We start from the raw sequence: 17,271 nt of genomic DNA, 5'->3' as shown, positions 1-17,271 counted from the left end.
GTGGGAAGACAAACAAGGAAGGGTAACCCACTTCTAGAGAGGGTAGGGGTGCAGCCCCTTGCAACCTAGGAGTTGCGCAACATATTATGTAACCAGGACAAGGGAACCCAGGGCGCAATATGCTAAGGACCTTGGGTAGGTACCAACTTTTTAACAAAACAATGGTCCTTAGACAAGGGAGAGAATATTTAGGAAATAAATATAGACTAAATAGAACTATATTTTTTTAAAGACGTGTCCAGCCGGACAGTTTTTAATATCTTGATAAGGAATAATAACCACAACAAAATTCACACAGAGTGTGATGGAAGTGGGACACCAGCCGATGTCCGACTAACCCACTGGGAAAACATACAAAACATACAAAAATAATAGGCAAAGAATGGTCATCTGAATACCATAAATCATAAACAGATGATCCACAATCTACACATATGCATGAACAATTACAGTCAACTATGCATTTAGTGCATTTCTGGTCGACGACGTTTCGAACCTTACAACATTTTGGTTCATCCTCAGGACAGACAATAATTGCCTAAAGAAATAACGATTTCAAATTGGTCCCACTATGAGACAATACAAAAGCCATACAATCACAAGAATTAGAAGGGAAGAGAAAAGGGGGATAAAAAATAGAACATGTCAGATGATATGCCACTTATTACAATTATATATGTTTTTGTTTTGTACCAGACTCATACCATGCCATGCCGTGGTGACAGCGGCGGCTATGTGGGGTGCACGCTAATTACATGCAGAGTGTTACAAAGGTGGCACGAGAGGAGCTCGAAGTGAATGTGTCTGCAAGTGACCGTGAAAATGATTGTTTTAGAGAAGTCAAACCACAAGAATGTATACGAGGTGAAGGGCGTGCAGGGGTGAATAACCTCGAGTGTGCAGAGCATTCAAATTCGGCGGGGATTAACGGATGAGAGACTCACGCAACAGTGCTTACCAGTGGGGCGATGTGCTAATTTAACACCGCCAAATCGAAAGTCTGCGTGAATTAGGGGCAACCGGAAAGGATAGGAAGGTTGCTTTCGGACCCTCAATTGATTGCGCACGATAGCAGTAATTACTTACAGCGGGTACAATCTGCAGGGAGTATTGAATAGTACTAGGTGAAAAGAAGCGGGGAGGGAAGGGTATTAGAGAGTCACAGTAAAAATAACGCTAAACAATATGTGAGCAACACACGGTGTGCTTACCAATGGGTTCGATGCCCTAGCCGAATAATCTATGAGAGAGGAGACAGCACGAGAATAGTAAGTGCCAGTGCTAGAGTAGCGTATCGGCAAGCAGCTACAACTCGCAAAATGCAAGAACTTACCGAAGAATGAACAATGCTGGTCCACAATGGGGGTCCTAGCATGGCGAGAGGGATCTTCACGACTTGCTCTGGCGGCGTCCTAACAGGATAAGGAGGTATTGCCGATCACGTGGGCGAACCCGCCCAATGGTGATACAGCAGAAAGGGTCGCCCATTTTAGGTAGGGCGATGTGAGAAGTGAGGGTAAAAATAAACGAGGGTTACCAGGAGTGTGGGAAACCCCACTACAATGGTCAGATGTCGCAGTGGTCGATATTCACGGTGCTGGCATGCAATTCAATTCGGAATGTGTAAATACACAATCACACAGGGACAATTTTAAAATAAGCCACAAAACAGGTGAGTAATAGCATGCTGCTCTCATGTTTGTGAAAATTATAGGACATTTCAAAGTACGGAAATTTTCAATTAAAAACAATATTGGAGTAGAAGACCCTTCAAAGACTCATCCTGTTATGCAACAGGTTCAAAAAGTACTCAGATATCACGAGGTCATAAAACAGAGTTCCTCTAAAAGTGAGAACCCAAAGGGCTAGATCAAGGAGGTCCATTCCTCTGTCCGATTCAATCCAGTTTGCAGGCTCTTGGTCTTCAATATCCAACGCAGTTCTTCTTTATTTAGTAGCTGCTGTAGATTGCCGCCCCGGGGAGGGGGTTTAATCAATGAAATGACAGTCTAGGTAAAGTCTGTTTCAGTGTGTGACAGTTCAGTGAAATGATGCACAAGTGGAGCATTGGGAGTTCTGCAACGTATTCTGCTCCTATGTTGGCACATTCGTTTGCGTACATTTTGTGTTGTTTGCCCTATATAAATCATAGAACATGGACAAAAAATGGCATAGATCATATTTATACTGTTGCAGTTCGAAAATTCCCTGCGAGTATACTTGATATTCTCAAATGCAAATTCTTTACCTTCTACAGTACTATCGCACATGGAACAATTGCCACACTTTGCATGACCAGTGAGTCTCGGCAATCCCCAGAGCGTGTCAATTGTCGGCATTTGATCAGGGACAGGCAGTGCAGCTCGCACCAAATGATCTTTCAGATTTTTGGATTTTTTAAAAGAAAACAAGGGTTTGTCTATTTGAAGTTCTCCTGCATTAACAACTGGCCAGTGTTTTTTATGCTTTTAGTCAGTGAATTAGATACTGGCGAGAAAGTGGTAACACAGACCAGCCGGTCCTGTGTTTTTTTTGGTTTTGGTTCCAGCAACACCTCCCTGGGGCAAAACCAAGCTCTTTTGAGCGATGTTCTGATTAGTCTGCGTGGGTAGCCTCTAGCGCTAAGTTTGGCGCTAAGTAATTCTGCTTCCTTGAAATAATCATCCTTAAGGTAACAATTCCTTCTCAACCTCAAAAATTGTGAGTATGGGAGGGAATCGCGGAGCGCTCTCGGATGATTGCTCTTGTAACTTAACAAAGTGTTACGCTCCGTTGGCTTTCTATAGAGACTGGTGATTAGTAGACCATCCTTGTCCTGTATATTGAGATCCAAAAATGGAATACTAGAGTGGCTTGTCGTAAGGGTATACGCAAGGCCACTGCAGTTGCTGTTTAGCCAATGTAAAAAATGGGATAGCAACTCCTCAGACTCATTCCATATCATAAAGATATCGTCAATGTATCTCTTCCATAGGGTAATGCCACTATGGAAGGGATTTGACGAGGTCAGAATACGTCCGCATTCAAGACTGTCCATATACAATATGGCCAGGTTAGGGGCAAAAACAGCCCCCATGGATGTCCCCTTGATTTGGCCGTAGTATTGGCCATCAAACAAGAAATAATTCTTGGATAAACAAATCTCCAGAAGTTGCAATATGAACATGGTAGGCATCCGATGGGGTCTTGGGCGTTTGTTAAGGATGTCCTGGATGACCAACATTGAGTTATTCTGGGGTATGTTAGTGTATAATGACTCGACGTCCAGAGTACATAGTACACTGGACGTGGAATCAAATGGGTGTTGCTCTATCAGATTAATCATATGCATGCTGTCCCTTATAAAACATTTGGTGGCAGGCACAAAGTCCCTGATAAAATAATCCACAAGAAGACCCAAGGGTTCTAAGACCGACCCGCAACCTGACACGATCGGACGTCCAGGAGGATGTTCAGTGTTTTTATGCACTTTCGGTAAAGTATAAATTACAGGAGTGCGTGGTGATTTGGCATTAAGAAAAAGGTATTCCTTTTTACTGAGAAAGCCAGAATCCAATGCTTCTTTGGTGATCAATTGAATCAATTTCTGTATCTCAAAGATCGGGTTTTTTGGAAGTTTAACATAATGCGCAGGGTTGTCAAGTTGTCGGAAAATTTCAGTCTTATATGTTTCAATATCCTGCAGAACGATACCACCACCCTTATCAGCAGATTTGATAACAAGAGCAGCCTTAGATTTAAGGCTTCCTATCGCTTTTTTCTCCTCCAACGTTATGTTGTAGGGAATGAAAGAATTGTGTTTTTCCAAGTTAGCGAGGTCTTGGAGGACCAGTTTTTCAAATGTTAGAATTTCCGAGGGGACCATAGTCCCAATCGGGGAGAAGGATTGGGACTATGGTTCTTGCATTTTGCGAGTTGTAGCTGCTTGCCGATACGCTACTCTAGCACTGGCACTTACTATTCTCGTGCTGTCTCCTCTCTCATAGATTATTCGGCTAGGGCATCGAACCCATTGGTAAGCACACCGTGTGTTGCTCACATATTGTTTAGCGTTATTTTTACTGTGACTCTCTAATACCCTTCCCTCCCCCCGCTTCTTTTCACCTAGTACTATTCAATACTCCCTGCAGATTGTACCCGCTGTAAGTAATTCCTGCTATCGTGCGCAATCAATTGAGGGTCCGAAAGCAACCTTCCTATCCTTTCCGGTTGCCCCTAATTCACGCAGACTTTTGATTTGGCGGTGTTAAATTAGCACATCGCCCCACTGGTAAGCACTGTTGCGTGAGTCTCTCATCCGTTAATCCCCGCCGATTTTGAATGCTCTGCACACTCGAGGTTATTCACCCCTGCACGCCCTTCACCTCGTATACATTTTTGTGGTTTGACTTCTCTAAAACAATCATTTTCACGGTCACTTGCAGACACATTCACTTCGAGCTCCTCTCGTGCCACCTTTGTAACACTCTGCATGTAATTAGCGTGCACCCCACATAGCCGCCGCTGTCACCACGGCATGGCATGGTATGAGTCTGGTACAAAACAAAAACATATATAATTGTAATAAGTGGCATATCATCTGACATGTTCTATTTTTTATCCCCCTTTTCTCTTCCCTTCTAATTCTTGTGATTGTATGGCTTTTGTATTGTCTCATAGTGGGACCAATTTGAAATCGTTATTTCTTTAGGCAATTATTGTCTGTCCTGAGGATGAACCAAAATGTTGTAAGGTTCGAAACGTCGTCGACCAGAAATGCACTAAATGCATAGTTGACAGTAATTGTTCATGCATATGTGTAGATTGTGGATCATCTGTTTATGATTTATGATATTCAGATGACCATTCTTTGCCTATTATTTTTGTATGTTTTGTATGTTTTCCCAGTGGGTTAGTCGGACATCGGCTGGTGTCCCACTTCCATCACACTCTGTGTGAATTTTGTTGTGGTTATTATTACTTATCAAGATATTAAAAACTGTCCGGCTGGACACGTCTTTAAAAAAATATAGTTCTATTTAGTCTATATTTATTTCCTAAATATTCTCTCCCTTGTCTAAGGACCATTGTTTTGTTAAAAAGTTGGTACCTACCCAAGGTCCTTAGCATATTGCGCCCTGGGTTCCCTTGTCCTGGTTACATAATATGTTGCGCAACTCCTAGGTTGCAAGGGGCTGCACCCCTACCCTCTCTAGAAGTGGGTTACCCTTCCTTGTTTGTCTTCCCACTCTCACTTTCTTACCCCTTCCCCTTATTTCTCTGACATGTCAGACCACACGCCCTTATACAACGAGGATCATTTCAGAAAACTCTTAGAAGGCCCATCCTTACTCACTGACACTCCAGAAAGTCCTAGTACACTTAATGTTCCTCTGGGTGACCAACTAGAAAAAATTAAGAAAAAGGCTGTCAGACTGGAATTAATGATACTTCTTTTAACTCAATATCTTAAAGCTAAAATTATACCTCTTGGACTACAGGTCCGCAACATACCTGGTGTTTTCACCGACAATCCTAAGTACACCACAGGTTTCAGCCATATTAGTACAGGCTGCTCTAGGCAGTGGATGGCATTGGGCATCGATATTGCCTCAGAGGAACTTAAGAAATTGGAACTTGAGATTGCAGATATAGAGAATCAAATTAATGACAAGTGTCCTGTACCTGATTGTAAAAAACTACTGGATGATATAGCCAAAACTGTGGGTGACTTTCACAGAATTGAGTTGAACAAAAAAACAACTAAGGTCAAAAAAGATATTAGAAACTTTTCGCAGGAGAGGGCATACCCTTACCTAGCCAAGGATTTTTATACCAACAGAGCTTATAGCGGTCCTCCAAATTACAACCAGAGACCTTAGGGCCGTTACAACAAACGCCAGACACTGGTCGGCTTCTCAGATACCTCGGCTGAGTCATCTGACAGCTCAGACCAAGGCGAAGCTCCAGGCCCTTCAAATAGACCTCCTTTTTTACCGCGAGGCCAAGCCGATCCCCCAAAGCGAGGGAAACCCAAGCAAACACAACGGTGGCCATATCAACCGGGCGAACGCAGTACCAGACGTCAGCATTACCAGTGGTAGACCTACATCTTTTTGTCCCTACTGACACTATGTCTACCTCCACTGAATCCAATAATTCCAATTTCTTGCCTATTTTCAATCTCACACAACATTCTCTTTCTAGTAGTGAATTGTCATTACTTGGTAAGGGCCTCTCATTCGTCCCCACCACACGTCCAAATTATTTGGATGTTCAAACTGAATTATTACGTTTTTTTAGGAAACTCAGATTACATGCCTTTTTTCTACTTCATCCGAGACCACTGCCAGTATCCAATACTCCTTTTCGACCTCTTTCCACCTTCTCCCCGATTGGGACTATCTGTCCCCTCGGAAATTCTAACATTTGAAAAACTGGTCCTCTAAGACCTCGCTAACTTGGAAAAACGCAATTCTTTCATTCCCTACAACATAACGTTGGAGGAGAAAAAAGCAATAGGGAGCCTTAAATCTAACGCTGCTCTTGTTATCAAATCTGCTGATAAGGGTGGTGGTATCGTTCTGCAGGATATTGAAACATATATGACTGAAATTTTCCGACAACTTGACAACCCTGCGCATTATGTTAAACTTCCAAAAAACCCGATCTTTGAGATACAGAAATTGATTCAATTGATCACCAAAGAAGCATTGGATTCTGGCTTTCTCAGTAAAAAGGAATACCTTTTTCTTAATGCCAAATCACCACGCACTCCTGTAATTTATACTTTACCGAAAGTGCATAAAAACACTGAACATCCTCCTGGACGTCCGATCGTGTCAGGTTGCGGGTCGGTCTTAGAACCCTTGGGTCTTTTTGTGGATTATTTTATCAGGGACTTTGTGCCTGCCACCAAATGTTTTATAAGGGACAGCATGCATATGATTAATCTGATAGAGCAACACCCATTTGATTCCACGTCCAGTGTACTATGTACTCTGGACGTCGAGTCATTATACACTAACATACCCCAGAATAACTCAATGTTGGTCATCCAGGACATCCTTAACAAACGCCCAAGACCCCATCGGATGCCTACCATGTTCATATTGCAACTTCTGGAGATTTGTTTATCCAAGAAATATTTCTTGTTTGATGGCCAATACTACGGCCAAATCAAGGGGACATCCATGGGGGCTGTTTTTGCCCCTAACCTGGCCATATTGTATATGGACAGTCTTGAATGCGGACGTATTCTGACCTCGTCAAATCCCTTCCATAGTGACATTACCCTATGGAAGAGATACATTGACGATATCTTTATGATATGGAATGAGTCTGAGGAGTTGCTATCCCATTTTTTACATTGGCTAAACAGCAACTGCAGTGGCCTTGCGTATACCCTTACGACAAGCCACTCTAGTATTCCATTTTTGGATCTCAATATACAGGACAAGGATGGTCTACTAATCACCAGTCTCTATAGAAAGCCAACGGAGCGTAACACTTTGTTAAGTTACAAGAGCAATCATCGAGAGCGCTCCGCGATTCCCTCCCATACTCACAATTTTTGAGGTTGAGAAGGAATTGTTACCTTAAGGATGATTATTTCAAGGAAGCAGAATTACTTAGAGCCAAACTTAGCGCTAGAGGCTACCCACGCAGACTAATCAGACCATCGCTCAAAAGAGCGTGGTTTTGCCCCAGGGAGGTGTTGCGGGAACCAAAACCAAAAAAAACACAGGACCGGCTGGTCTGTGTTACCACTTTCTCACCAGTATCTAATTCACTGACTAAAAGCATAAAAAAACACTGGCCAGTTGTTAATGCAGGAGAACTTCAAATAGACAAACCCTTGTTTTCTTTTAAAAAATCCAAAAATCTGAAAGATCATTTGGTGCGAGCTGCACTGCCTGTCCCTGATCAAATGCCGACAATTGACACGCTCTGGGGATTGCCGAGACTCACTGGTCATGCAAAGTGTGGCAATTGTTCCATGTGCGATAGTACTGTAGAAGGTAAAGAATTTGCATATGAGAATATCAAGTATACTCGCAGGGAATTTTCGAACTGCAACAGTATAAATGTAATCTATGCCATTTTTTGTCCATGTTCTATGATTTATATAGGGCAAACAATACAAAATGTACGCAAACGAATGTGCCAACATAGGAGCAGAATACGTTGCAGAACTCCCAATGCTCCACTTGTGCATCATTTCACTGAACTGTCACACACTGAAACAGACTTTACCTGGACTGTCATTTCATTGATTAAACCCCCTCCCCGGGGCGGCAATCTACAGCAGCTACTGAATAAAGAAGAACTGCGTTGGATATTGAAGACCAAGAGCCTGCAAACTGGATTGAATCGGACAGAGGATTGGACCTCCTTGATCTAGCCATTTGGGTTCTCACTTTTAGAGGAACTCTGTTTTATGACCTCGTGATATCTGAGTACTTTTTGAACCTGGTGATATCTGAGTACTTTTTGAACCTGTTGCATAACAGGATGAGTCTTTGAAGGGTCTTCTACTCCAATATTGTTTTTAATTGAAAATTTCCGTACTTTGAAATGTCCTATAATTTTCACAAACATGAGAGCAGCATGCTATTACTCACCTGTTTTGTGGCTTATTTTAAAATTGTCCCTGTGTGATTGTGTATTTACACATTCCGAATTGAATTGCATGCCAGCACCGTGAATATCGACCACTACGACATCTGACCATTGTAGTGGGTTTTCCCACACTCCTGGTAACCCTCGTTTATTTTTACCCTCACTTCTCACATCGCCCTACCTAAAATGGCCGACCCTTTCTGCTGTATCACCATTGGGCGGGTTCGCCCACGTGATCGGCAATACCTCCTTATCCTGTTAGGACGCCGCCAGAGCAAGTCGTGAAGATCCCTCTCGCCATGCTAGGACCCCCATTGTGGACCAGCATTGTTCATTCTCCGGTAAGTTCTTGCATTTTGCGAGTTGTAGCTGCTTGCCGATACGCTACTCTAGCACTGGCACGTACTATTCTCGTGCTGTCTCCTCTCTCATAGATTATTCGGCTAGGGCATCGAACCCATTGGTAAGCACACCGTGTGTTGCTCACATATTGTTTAGCGTTATTTTTACTGTGACTCTCTAATACCCTTCCCTCCCCGCTTCTTTTCACCTAGTACTATTCAATACTCCCTGCAGATTGTACCCGCTGTAAGTAATTCCTGCTATCGTGCGCAATCAATTGAGGGCCCGAAAGCAACCTTCCTATCCTTTCCGGTTGCCCCTAATTCACGCAGACGTTCGATTTGGCGGTGTTAAATTAGCACATCGCCCCACTGGTAAGCACTGTTGCGTGAGTCTCTCATCCGTTAATCCCCGCCGATTTTGAATGCTCTGCACACTCGAGGTTATTCACCCCTGCACGCCCTTCACCTCGTATACATTCTTGTGGTTTGACTACTCTAAAACAATAATTTTCACGGTCACTTGCAGACACATTCACTTCGAGCTCCTCTCGTGCCACCTTTGTAACACTCTGCATGTAATTAGCGTGCACCCCACATAGCCGCCGCTGTCACCACGGCATGGCATGGTATGAGTCTGTTACAAAACAAAAACATATATAATTGTAATAAGTGGCATATCATCTGACATGTTCTATTTTTTATCCCCCTTTTCTCTTCCCTTCTAATTCTTGTGATTGTATGGCTTTTGTATTGTCTCATAGTGGGACCAATTTGAAATCGTTATTTCTTTAGGCAATTATTGTCTGTCCTGAGGATGAACCAAAATGTTGTAAGGTTCGAAACGTCGTCGACCAGAAATGCACTAAATGCATAGTTGACAGTAATTGTTCATGCATATGTGTAGATTGTGGATCATCTGTTTATGATTTATGATATTCAGATGACCATTCTTTGCCTATTGTTTTTGTATGTTTTGTATGTTTTCCCAGTGGGTTAGTCGGACATCGGCTGGTGTCCCACTTCCATCACACTCTGTGTGAATTTTGTTGTGGTTATTATTCCTTATCAAGATATTAAAAACTGTCCGGCTGGACACGTCTTTAAAAAAATATAGTTCTATTTAGTCTATATTTATTTCCTAAATATTCTCTCCCTTGTCTAAGGACCATTGTTTTGTTAAAAAGTTGGTACCTACCCAAGGTCCTTAGCATATTGCGCCCTGGGTTCCCTTGTCCTGGTTACATAATGACGAGGAGTCATTGCATACCTTAATGCTAAAAGTATCATCTGGCTCTCCCACGGACCCAGCCCCTCCCCGTCATCTGCTACCAGTCGCAGATATAATTAGACCTGCGATTTTGAGTATACTAAACGCTTCCACTGTCACAGGATCAGTGCCGTTGGCATGGAAGTGCACACAAGTTAGAGCCCTATTGAAAAAACCTAATCTTGACCCTGCAACGATGGCTAACTACCGCCTGATCTCCCTCCTGCCGTGGCTGGGCAAACTGTTAGAGAAGCACATCAATCTCTCTCTGGTCAACCATCTGGAGTCTTACAATTTACTCCATGATTCCCAAGCAGGCTTTTGTCCAAAGCTTGGAACGGAAGTTGCCCTTCTGGCAGTGACAGAGTCAGCCAGGAGAGACATGGATCAAGGCGGCACCACAGCAATTATTTTGCTAGACCTAAGTGCCGCCTTTGACCCAGTGGATCACAACATCTTGCTAGCTCGTGTTAGGCGGCTCGGAATAACGGGGCTAGCTCTCTCCTGGCTGCAATCCTTCCTAGAAGACCGGGTGTTTCAGGTCTCGGAGGGTGCTACTCAATCTAAGCCATGGCCCCTCATCTGCAGGGTCCCGCAGGGTTCCTCGTAAGTCCAACCCTGTTTAATGTCTATATGGAACCCCTCGCAGATATTGTGTGCCCGTTTGGCATTGAAATTGTCTCCTATGCAGACGACTGGCCTAAACCATCCCAAGGGCTCGTCGAGCACTCTGGGCAGCTGCTTAGAAGCAGTAGCCAACTGGATGGCACTTTCCCATCTGAAACTGAATGGGGAGAAATCGGAACTGATGTTCCTGGGGAAGTCCCCTTCTCCCGGATCATTTGTCGACTGGCCAACCTGTATGGGCACCATGCCAGAACCCAAAGGTCAGATAAAAAGCCTTGGAGTATGGCTTGGGTTGAACCATCAAGCCACCAAGCTCTCGGCAACATGCTTCGGGCTTATGAGGAAAATCTTGCTGCTCCTCCCCTTCCAGGCCCGGAGGATCATGGTGGAGGCTATCATCTTGTCCCGCCTTGATTATGGGAACTCTTTGTACTTAGGCGCCCCGGCGAGTACCATCAAAAAACTGCAGGTCACTCAGAATTCTGCAGCTCGCCTACTGCTTGGACTTTCTCGCAGACATTCAGGGTCAGCCGCCCTGAAAACACTCCACTGGCTGCCAATACAGGCCAGGATCGAATTTAAGGCGATGTGCTTAGCCCACAAAGCTATGTGGCGCTCTGGTCCAGCATTAATCTGTTTCCTAGTCTCTCCTTAACATCCGCCAAGAACCTTACAATCTGGAGGTACCTGCCTGGCAGGAACTCGCAAAATCAAACGAGCGAGGTGGGGGGGCGCTCGTTTTCTTGGAATGCCGCCTCCCGCTGGAACTCCTTGCCCCTCACCCTACGCAGTTAACCAGATCTACTCACCCACCCGTCCTAAGCGCTACGAGGCCTCAGGGCAGAAGTGCGCTCTATAAAACCCCATTACATTACATATTGCGGCCTCTCCACTGCCGCCCCACTACCAGGGAACAACGGTTCCCTGCCAGCTGCGGCGGGGCAATGGCGGTCTGACCGCCCTAATTGTCAGAGGACGGTTGGAAGACTGCCATCGTTGCAGCCCCACAAGTCTGGCGGTCTATGGACTGCCAGACTCGTAATTGAGCCCAAAGTGTTATGGAAAAGGGGAGATTAGAAAAGACAGAATGGAGCTCAGTAAACGAGAAAAGGATGCACCACAGAGGGAGAGGGCACCACTAAGTGTAAAGGGTCGATCTCATTTTTTGAAATATCTTTTTATTGTTTTTTATTCAAATCATAGCTTCCAGATACAGAGGAAAAAGGGATTAAACCAACTATATTCTCCCCTAAACATACCAACTATGCACAGCTCCAATAAGGATTTATCAAATTTTGAGACCTAACTTTGGACTTCAGATCTTCTAAATAAGATCTTCCTACTAACTTTTAGTTGTGATTTTGGCAACACACTGAATGCTTTAATTTAAGCACTGACTAAAGCTCAGAAACTGGTGTGGGTACTGAAAGCAATAAGGACTTAGCAATAAATGTGCTTACAGTGGGGCAGTGAAAAGTAAAAGTTGGGCGAGGGTCCAAACAAACGTTTAAAGGAAGTCTCCCAAGCGTCTCGTGTGGAAATATGACAAAGACAAGTGAGAACACAAACAAAGGGAAGATATCCCTTTCGAATCAGGCAGGAAAAATCCACTTTATTTCACAGTCATGAATCAAGAATACCAAAATGCAGTAGGTTTTTAAATTAACCCCCAGGAGTGAACTATTGTGTCCTTGGTACATGTACTTTACAGGTAACTCTGATGCATGGCAAGAAGTGATGTTGTTTGCCCTTAAAAACATCTTTGGCCTCTCAGACACAGAAGAGTGACGTGAACCAATAGGTGAGAAGTACAGTGGATAAGGTAGGTAGAAAGGAAGCAAAAAGCAAGCTGAATGACAAAAACCAGGGACCACTGAAGACTAAAGACAAGATGGGAACAATAATAGTGGATACGGAAGAGCCATCAGTTGAACAGCAAAACAATACAAACGTTTGGGGAAGGAGTAAAGAACAGATGTCACATGTAGGGAAAGGTCCTCGGATGAAAGTTTCATGGAAACCAGCCAGATGAAGACTGCCTGACCCATTGCGGTTGAGCCGTAAAACAGAGACAAGCTGCTGGGCACCTACTAGGGTGGTTGAGGTCCTTTATCACTGATGTCTTATAGTCCATCGTATGCCTCTGCAAACTGGGCTACGTACGACCCTTTCTGCACTTGACTTTCAGGGAAGCGAGGGCCCGCGTTCAAAGGTTCCGCATGCAAGCAGTATAGGGGACAAAGGCTCAAATCTCAATAGTGCTTTACCTTTAAAAAAAAATTTAAGTACTTTCATCTAATAGCAAAGCAAAATACTACACCATTCAAGAAGAATCGCAATTACTGGGTTGTCATCTTAGTTACGATCTTTAGAAAAGTGCTACATCCTCTCTTGATTACCTCTCCATGTTCGAGGAGATCTCTAATGTCTACTGTTCCACCGGATGGTGCTGGTATCAGCATTAATTAAGCACAGCTGCAGATCACTACTGTTTAGATTTGCAACTCAGCGCAACAGACGTTCACCAGTGGTATAACAATAGCCCTTGCTATGCGGGGGGAGCCTGACCCCCACGGAGCCCCCTCCACACTGTGCATGGGCGGCGGGCCCCTGGCCTGAGAGCTCCTGACTGGTTCTGGAGCGTGGGGGAACCCCCCCATCAACTTTGCAGGTGGGCCCTGTCAACGCTACAGAAACTGACGTAACTATGTAACAATGTTCTGAAACAATGTCCAACCTCATGTAAAGCGCTCTGATACCTCCGGGTCTAGCCAGTGCTATATAAAACTTTTCAAATAAAATAAATAAATACGTTTTGTTACATCACTGGCGTTCAGTTGGGCAGAAAGTTTTAAGTTCTGGCACCAGATTCTTCAGCACATTTTAGTCTCTTTTCTGTATGCGGGCTTAACCCTGATTTACTAGTTCCATGGATGTTGCAGATCTAGTGGTGTGGAAGGTGCAACCCGCATTCCCGCTCTTCACAGCTGCAGTTCTTCACTGAGGGGACCTCTGCGGCGACCTCCCTATTGAACAGGAATTGCTGGATGGTGCCAGCCTGGCAGGTACTGGGCAGTGGCACAATATATTCTGCAGGTCAAGTCCTCCAGGCTGAGTAGAGATTGGTACCCAGGCATAGCAGTTGCGACCTTCAGTCAGGTGAATTCGTCAGCGCTGATGTGTTTTCAGCGGTGGCAGACTCCAAGACTGATGTAGCTCAGCTTCAGCAGCAGTGAGGCTCCTCTTCTCCAGTGTCAGCAGCGCCGGCACTAGTTCTCAGATACAGGGCGGCGCCAAGTGGTGTTCAGACTTGCAAAGTTTTGGTGCATTTCGCTTGTGCACCTCTCTGAGAGAGCGGTAACCCACCCTTGGCACAGGTCGCTCCTGGCTTCGCTGGGCTCCTCCTGTACTGTCTGTCCTTCTGCAGGTCTAGGCATTCCCTCTCTCAGCAGACTGACAGGTTTCTAGGCACTAGACAGCTCCTCGGCTTCTCCAGCAGAAAGTGTAGACTTCAGGAGAGGTCGCCTCACCTCTCGGAGACTGGCTATCATGCACCCACCACCCTTCCTCATAGAGTAGTCCTTTAGGTACTCTGCAGACCACATCTTTCCTTGGTCATGAAGAAGATGCAACTGGAACAGAGTGTGGGGGTTGTATTCCACTTTTATAAACATCTTCCAAACAGGGGTCATGGGTCCAATGTCTACGGTTTAATACCTGCTTTCAAATGTCCTTTTTAATCTGTTCCTCAGACACAGCCTTTGTGGAAAGTAGTAGCAACTTTGTTCGCTCCAAGCAGGAGTATCCAAAGCAATCGCACGATGGAGTGTGTGCTCTCCGCACCAGGCTTGCTGAAGTAGTACTTAAGGACAGTCAAAAGGGCAGGCCCTTTCTACACACTCCCTTATCTTGAACAACAGATACTGCAGTCCTTCACCACTGCTGTCTACTAATGGCAGTGCTCAGGCAAAACGAATCATTTGCCCTTTATTAACAAGGTCCTCACTGAATTTCAATGTATAGCCCTGTCTCCACCCTCTAAGCACAGGGATGCATCGAATACATGTCCAGTCTCCGGGGAACCTATGTCCATCCTCCATCTGGTCCCATGCTAAACCAGGGCCATTCAAAATGGATCCCACTGGTCCAAGTGCTCAAACTCTTATAATATACAGAATTCTTCTACCACACGTGTGCTGCACACTCACTGCACGTACATGGAATTTCAGCTCCCGTTTTTGGGTTTAAAACTATACAGGAGATGAGTCAGTAAGCTCAACTCCCTTTGACAAAGAGAGAACAAGGTCTGGTCGTAATACAGATTCACTAAACACAGTATGCTGCAACCACCGCGGCATGCGGTGCACCCAGGCATGGACAGTAGTTTTGTATGTGCTTTAAGGAAACACTTGATGTGCTCCTCCTAACAGATCTGGACATTGCATTACCAGGGAAAGGCCTACACCGCTGCACATGCTAAATTAGTGTGATGCCAGGCAACAATTTAGATCATGCAGTCAGGAGCTCAGGGAAGTGCTAAACACAGGGGCATTCTCATCCTCACAAAGACCAAATAGAAATACACAATATACAAGAAGGCACAGGAAAAAGGCCCAGAATAGAGGATACAGGACTGAGATCATGAAAATAGATCACTCTGTGTCATCAGGAATCAATGCTCCAGCCCAGTTTAATCTGGCATATATATCTAGTTCATTTCGCTGTTGTGAACTAAGAGTAGCAGAATTTATTAGGTTTCTACAGAAATCTCAGGAGTAAAACGTATTCTCCTTGGTAGAGTCATGTGGTAAAGATTCTGCATAAATTTACAGGAAGTAAATGGAAAAGAACAAGGCAGGTGTCCCACAGTTAAAATCTCTGTGAATGAACTTGTTTCCTCCGCGATCATTCACGGTGCTCAACACTCACTCGGGTTTCATCTGGGAGAGGATGGTGCTGATCCGGTGGCCCCAGTCTCCTCCCTGCAGGTAGAACTTCTGGAACCCCAATCTCTTCATCAGCTTGTAACATATCCTGGCAGCAGCAAAAGCATCAAATCCTGCATAAGGTGAAAAGAGAATGGTGATATCCCCAACATCAGCATCTTGGTTGGACTACGTTCAAGCAACCATGAAGGTACTCACTTTTCCCGAATTAGAGACCATTGTGGAAGCGCATAGATTTCCACAGGTGTAACATACATCCAACATCGGCTGTACTGAAATAGCTGGGGTTTACAGCGTAACCCCTAGTGAACTACCACTGTAGGACCCAGAAACGCACTTGTGCCTTCTAACTAAAATGAGATCAGTGTTGCTTCTATAGTTTCAAGTGACATTCAACCAAAATTCATCGCTCCACCTTTTCATTTCCTTATCACAGCAAATAATAAAAACCCCACTACACAGTCGATGAACCGTTTCGCGTTAAAAAGGACACGTGTCATTTCAGCATTATTCAAATGTTATCTATTTTCGATGTTAACAATCATATGATAAATATCTGTCTTCCCTTGATATTTGTTTCTCCATTTTTTATATGGTGCAAACTTTTATAATAACAAGACCATGTATTTCAATTTTTATATCTTCCAACCCAGCATGTTTCGGGACAGGCGTCCTATCTTCATGGGTTCATGGGTAATGATTTACTTTTCTGAAACCCAAGAATAAGACATTAAGAAATCCTCTAAATGAATATTTGCATTTTATAACTCTTCTTAGGTATATCATCTACTGCATATGCCCTGCCCTTTAAAGTTGCTTTCAACCCGAGGCCTCCATGGTGAGTCTTACCTTGTGTCTCCTGTAAGCAGAAGATACCTCTGTCTACCAGCCGCTGGTTTTACTTATACAATGTGTCTTCATGAGTTTCTTTCATTTTTACCCTAAATATCTTTTCTACAGTTTTTGGAACTTATAAAAACTGTTTAACCAATTCAGCAAACTACAGAAAAGATGAATCTGATGGTATTTTGTAAACCTTTTGGGTAAATTGCTTGCAAACATTCTATCCACCATATTTCTCTTTTTAAACTTTATTTATCATGTTTTATCAAACATCACAATAAACCACAGAATCTGCATAATTCAGTCTTTGCATGGCACATAAAAACATCAGTAAGAAACGACATGCATGGACATCCCCATATGAGCACCAGCTTGACGTATATATGTCTACACATTTCCATGAAGCAACCCACTCCCACCTGCCAGCGCTCAGCCCGTTCGGGGCGCGCAGGTAGTTCTCTGTTAGAAATGTCCAGTGCCCCATCGATCCACACTTAGGCCAGCTACACACAATGCTCACATTGTAGACAGTCTATACTACAATTTACTGTGCTATACTCCGTAGGCGTCCTCCTGGGTAACCAGTGGTGGAGTTCCCGGGTCATCTTCACTGTGTTCCCGGAGAATGACATCAGCGGTTCCC

At 44.2% G+C, this 17,271-nt stretch overlaps 1 protein-coding gene across 1 annotated transcript in view; it reads right to left on the bottom strand.

Annotated features, from left to right (window-relative positions):
- Window positions 1–17,271, bottom strand: part of LOC144762319 (epoxide hydrolase 1-like) — a 279,008-nt gene that overhangs the window by 28,572 nt on the left and 233,165 nt on the right. The window contains exon 5 of the mRNA XM_078647473.1: window positions 15,769–15,898. Within this exon, the coding sequence (XP_078503599.1) occupies window positions 15,769–15,898 (130 nt within the window). The remainder of the gene's footprint in view (window positions 1–15,768; window positions 15,899–17,271) is intronic.

Source organism: Lissotriton helveticus, chromosome 6 (assembly GCF_964261635.1).
Source record: "Lissotriton helveticus chromosome 6, aLisHel1.1, whole genome shotgun sequence".
Lineage (NCBI taxonomy): Eukaryota > Metazoa > Chordata > Amphibia > Caudata > Salamandridae > Lissotriton > Lissotriton helveticus.
This window is presented reverse-complemented; position numbering and strand designations above follow the sequence as displayed.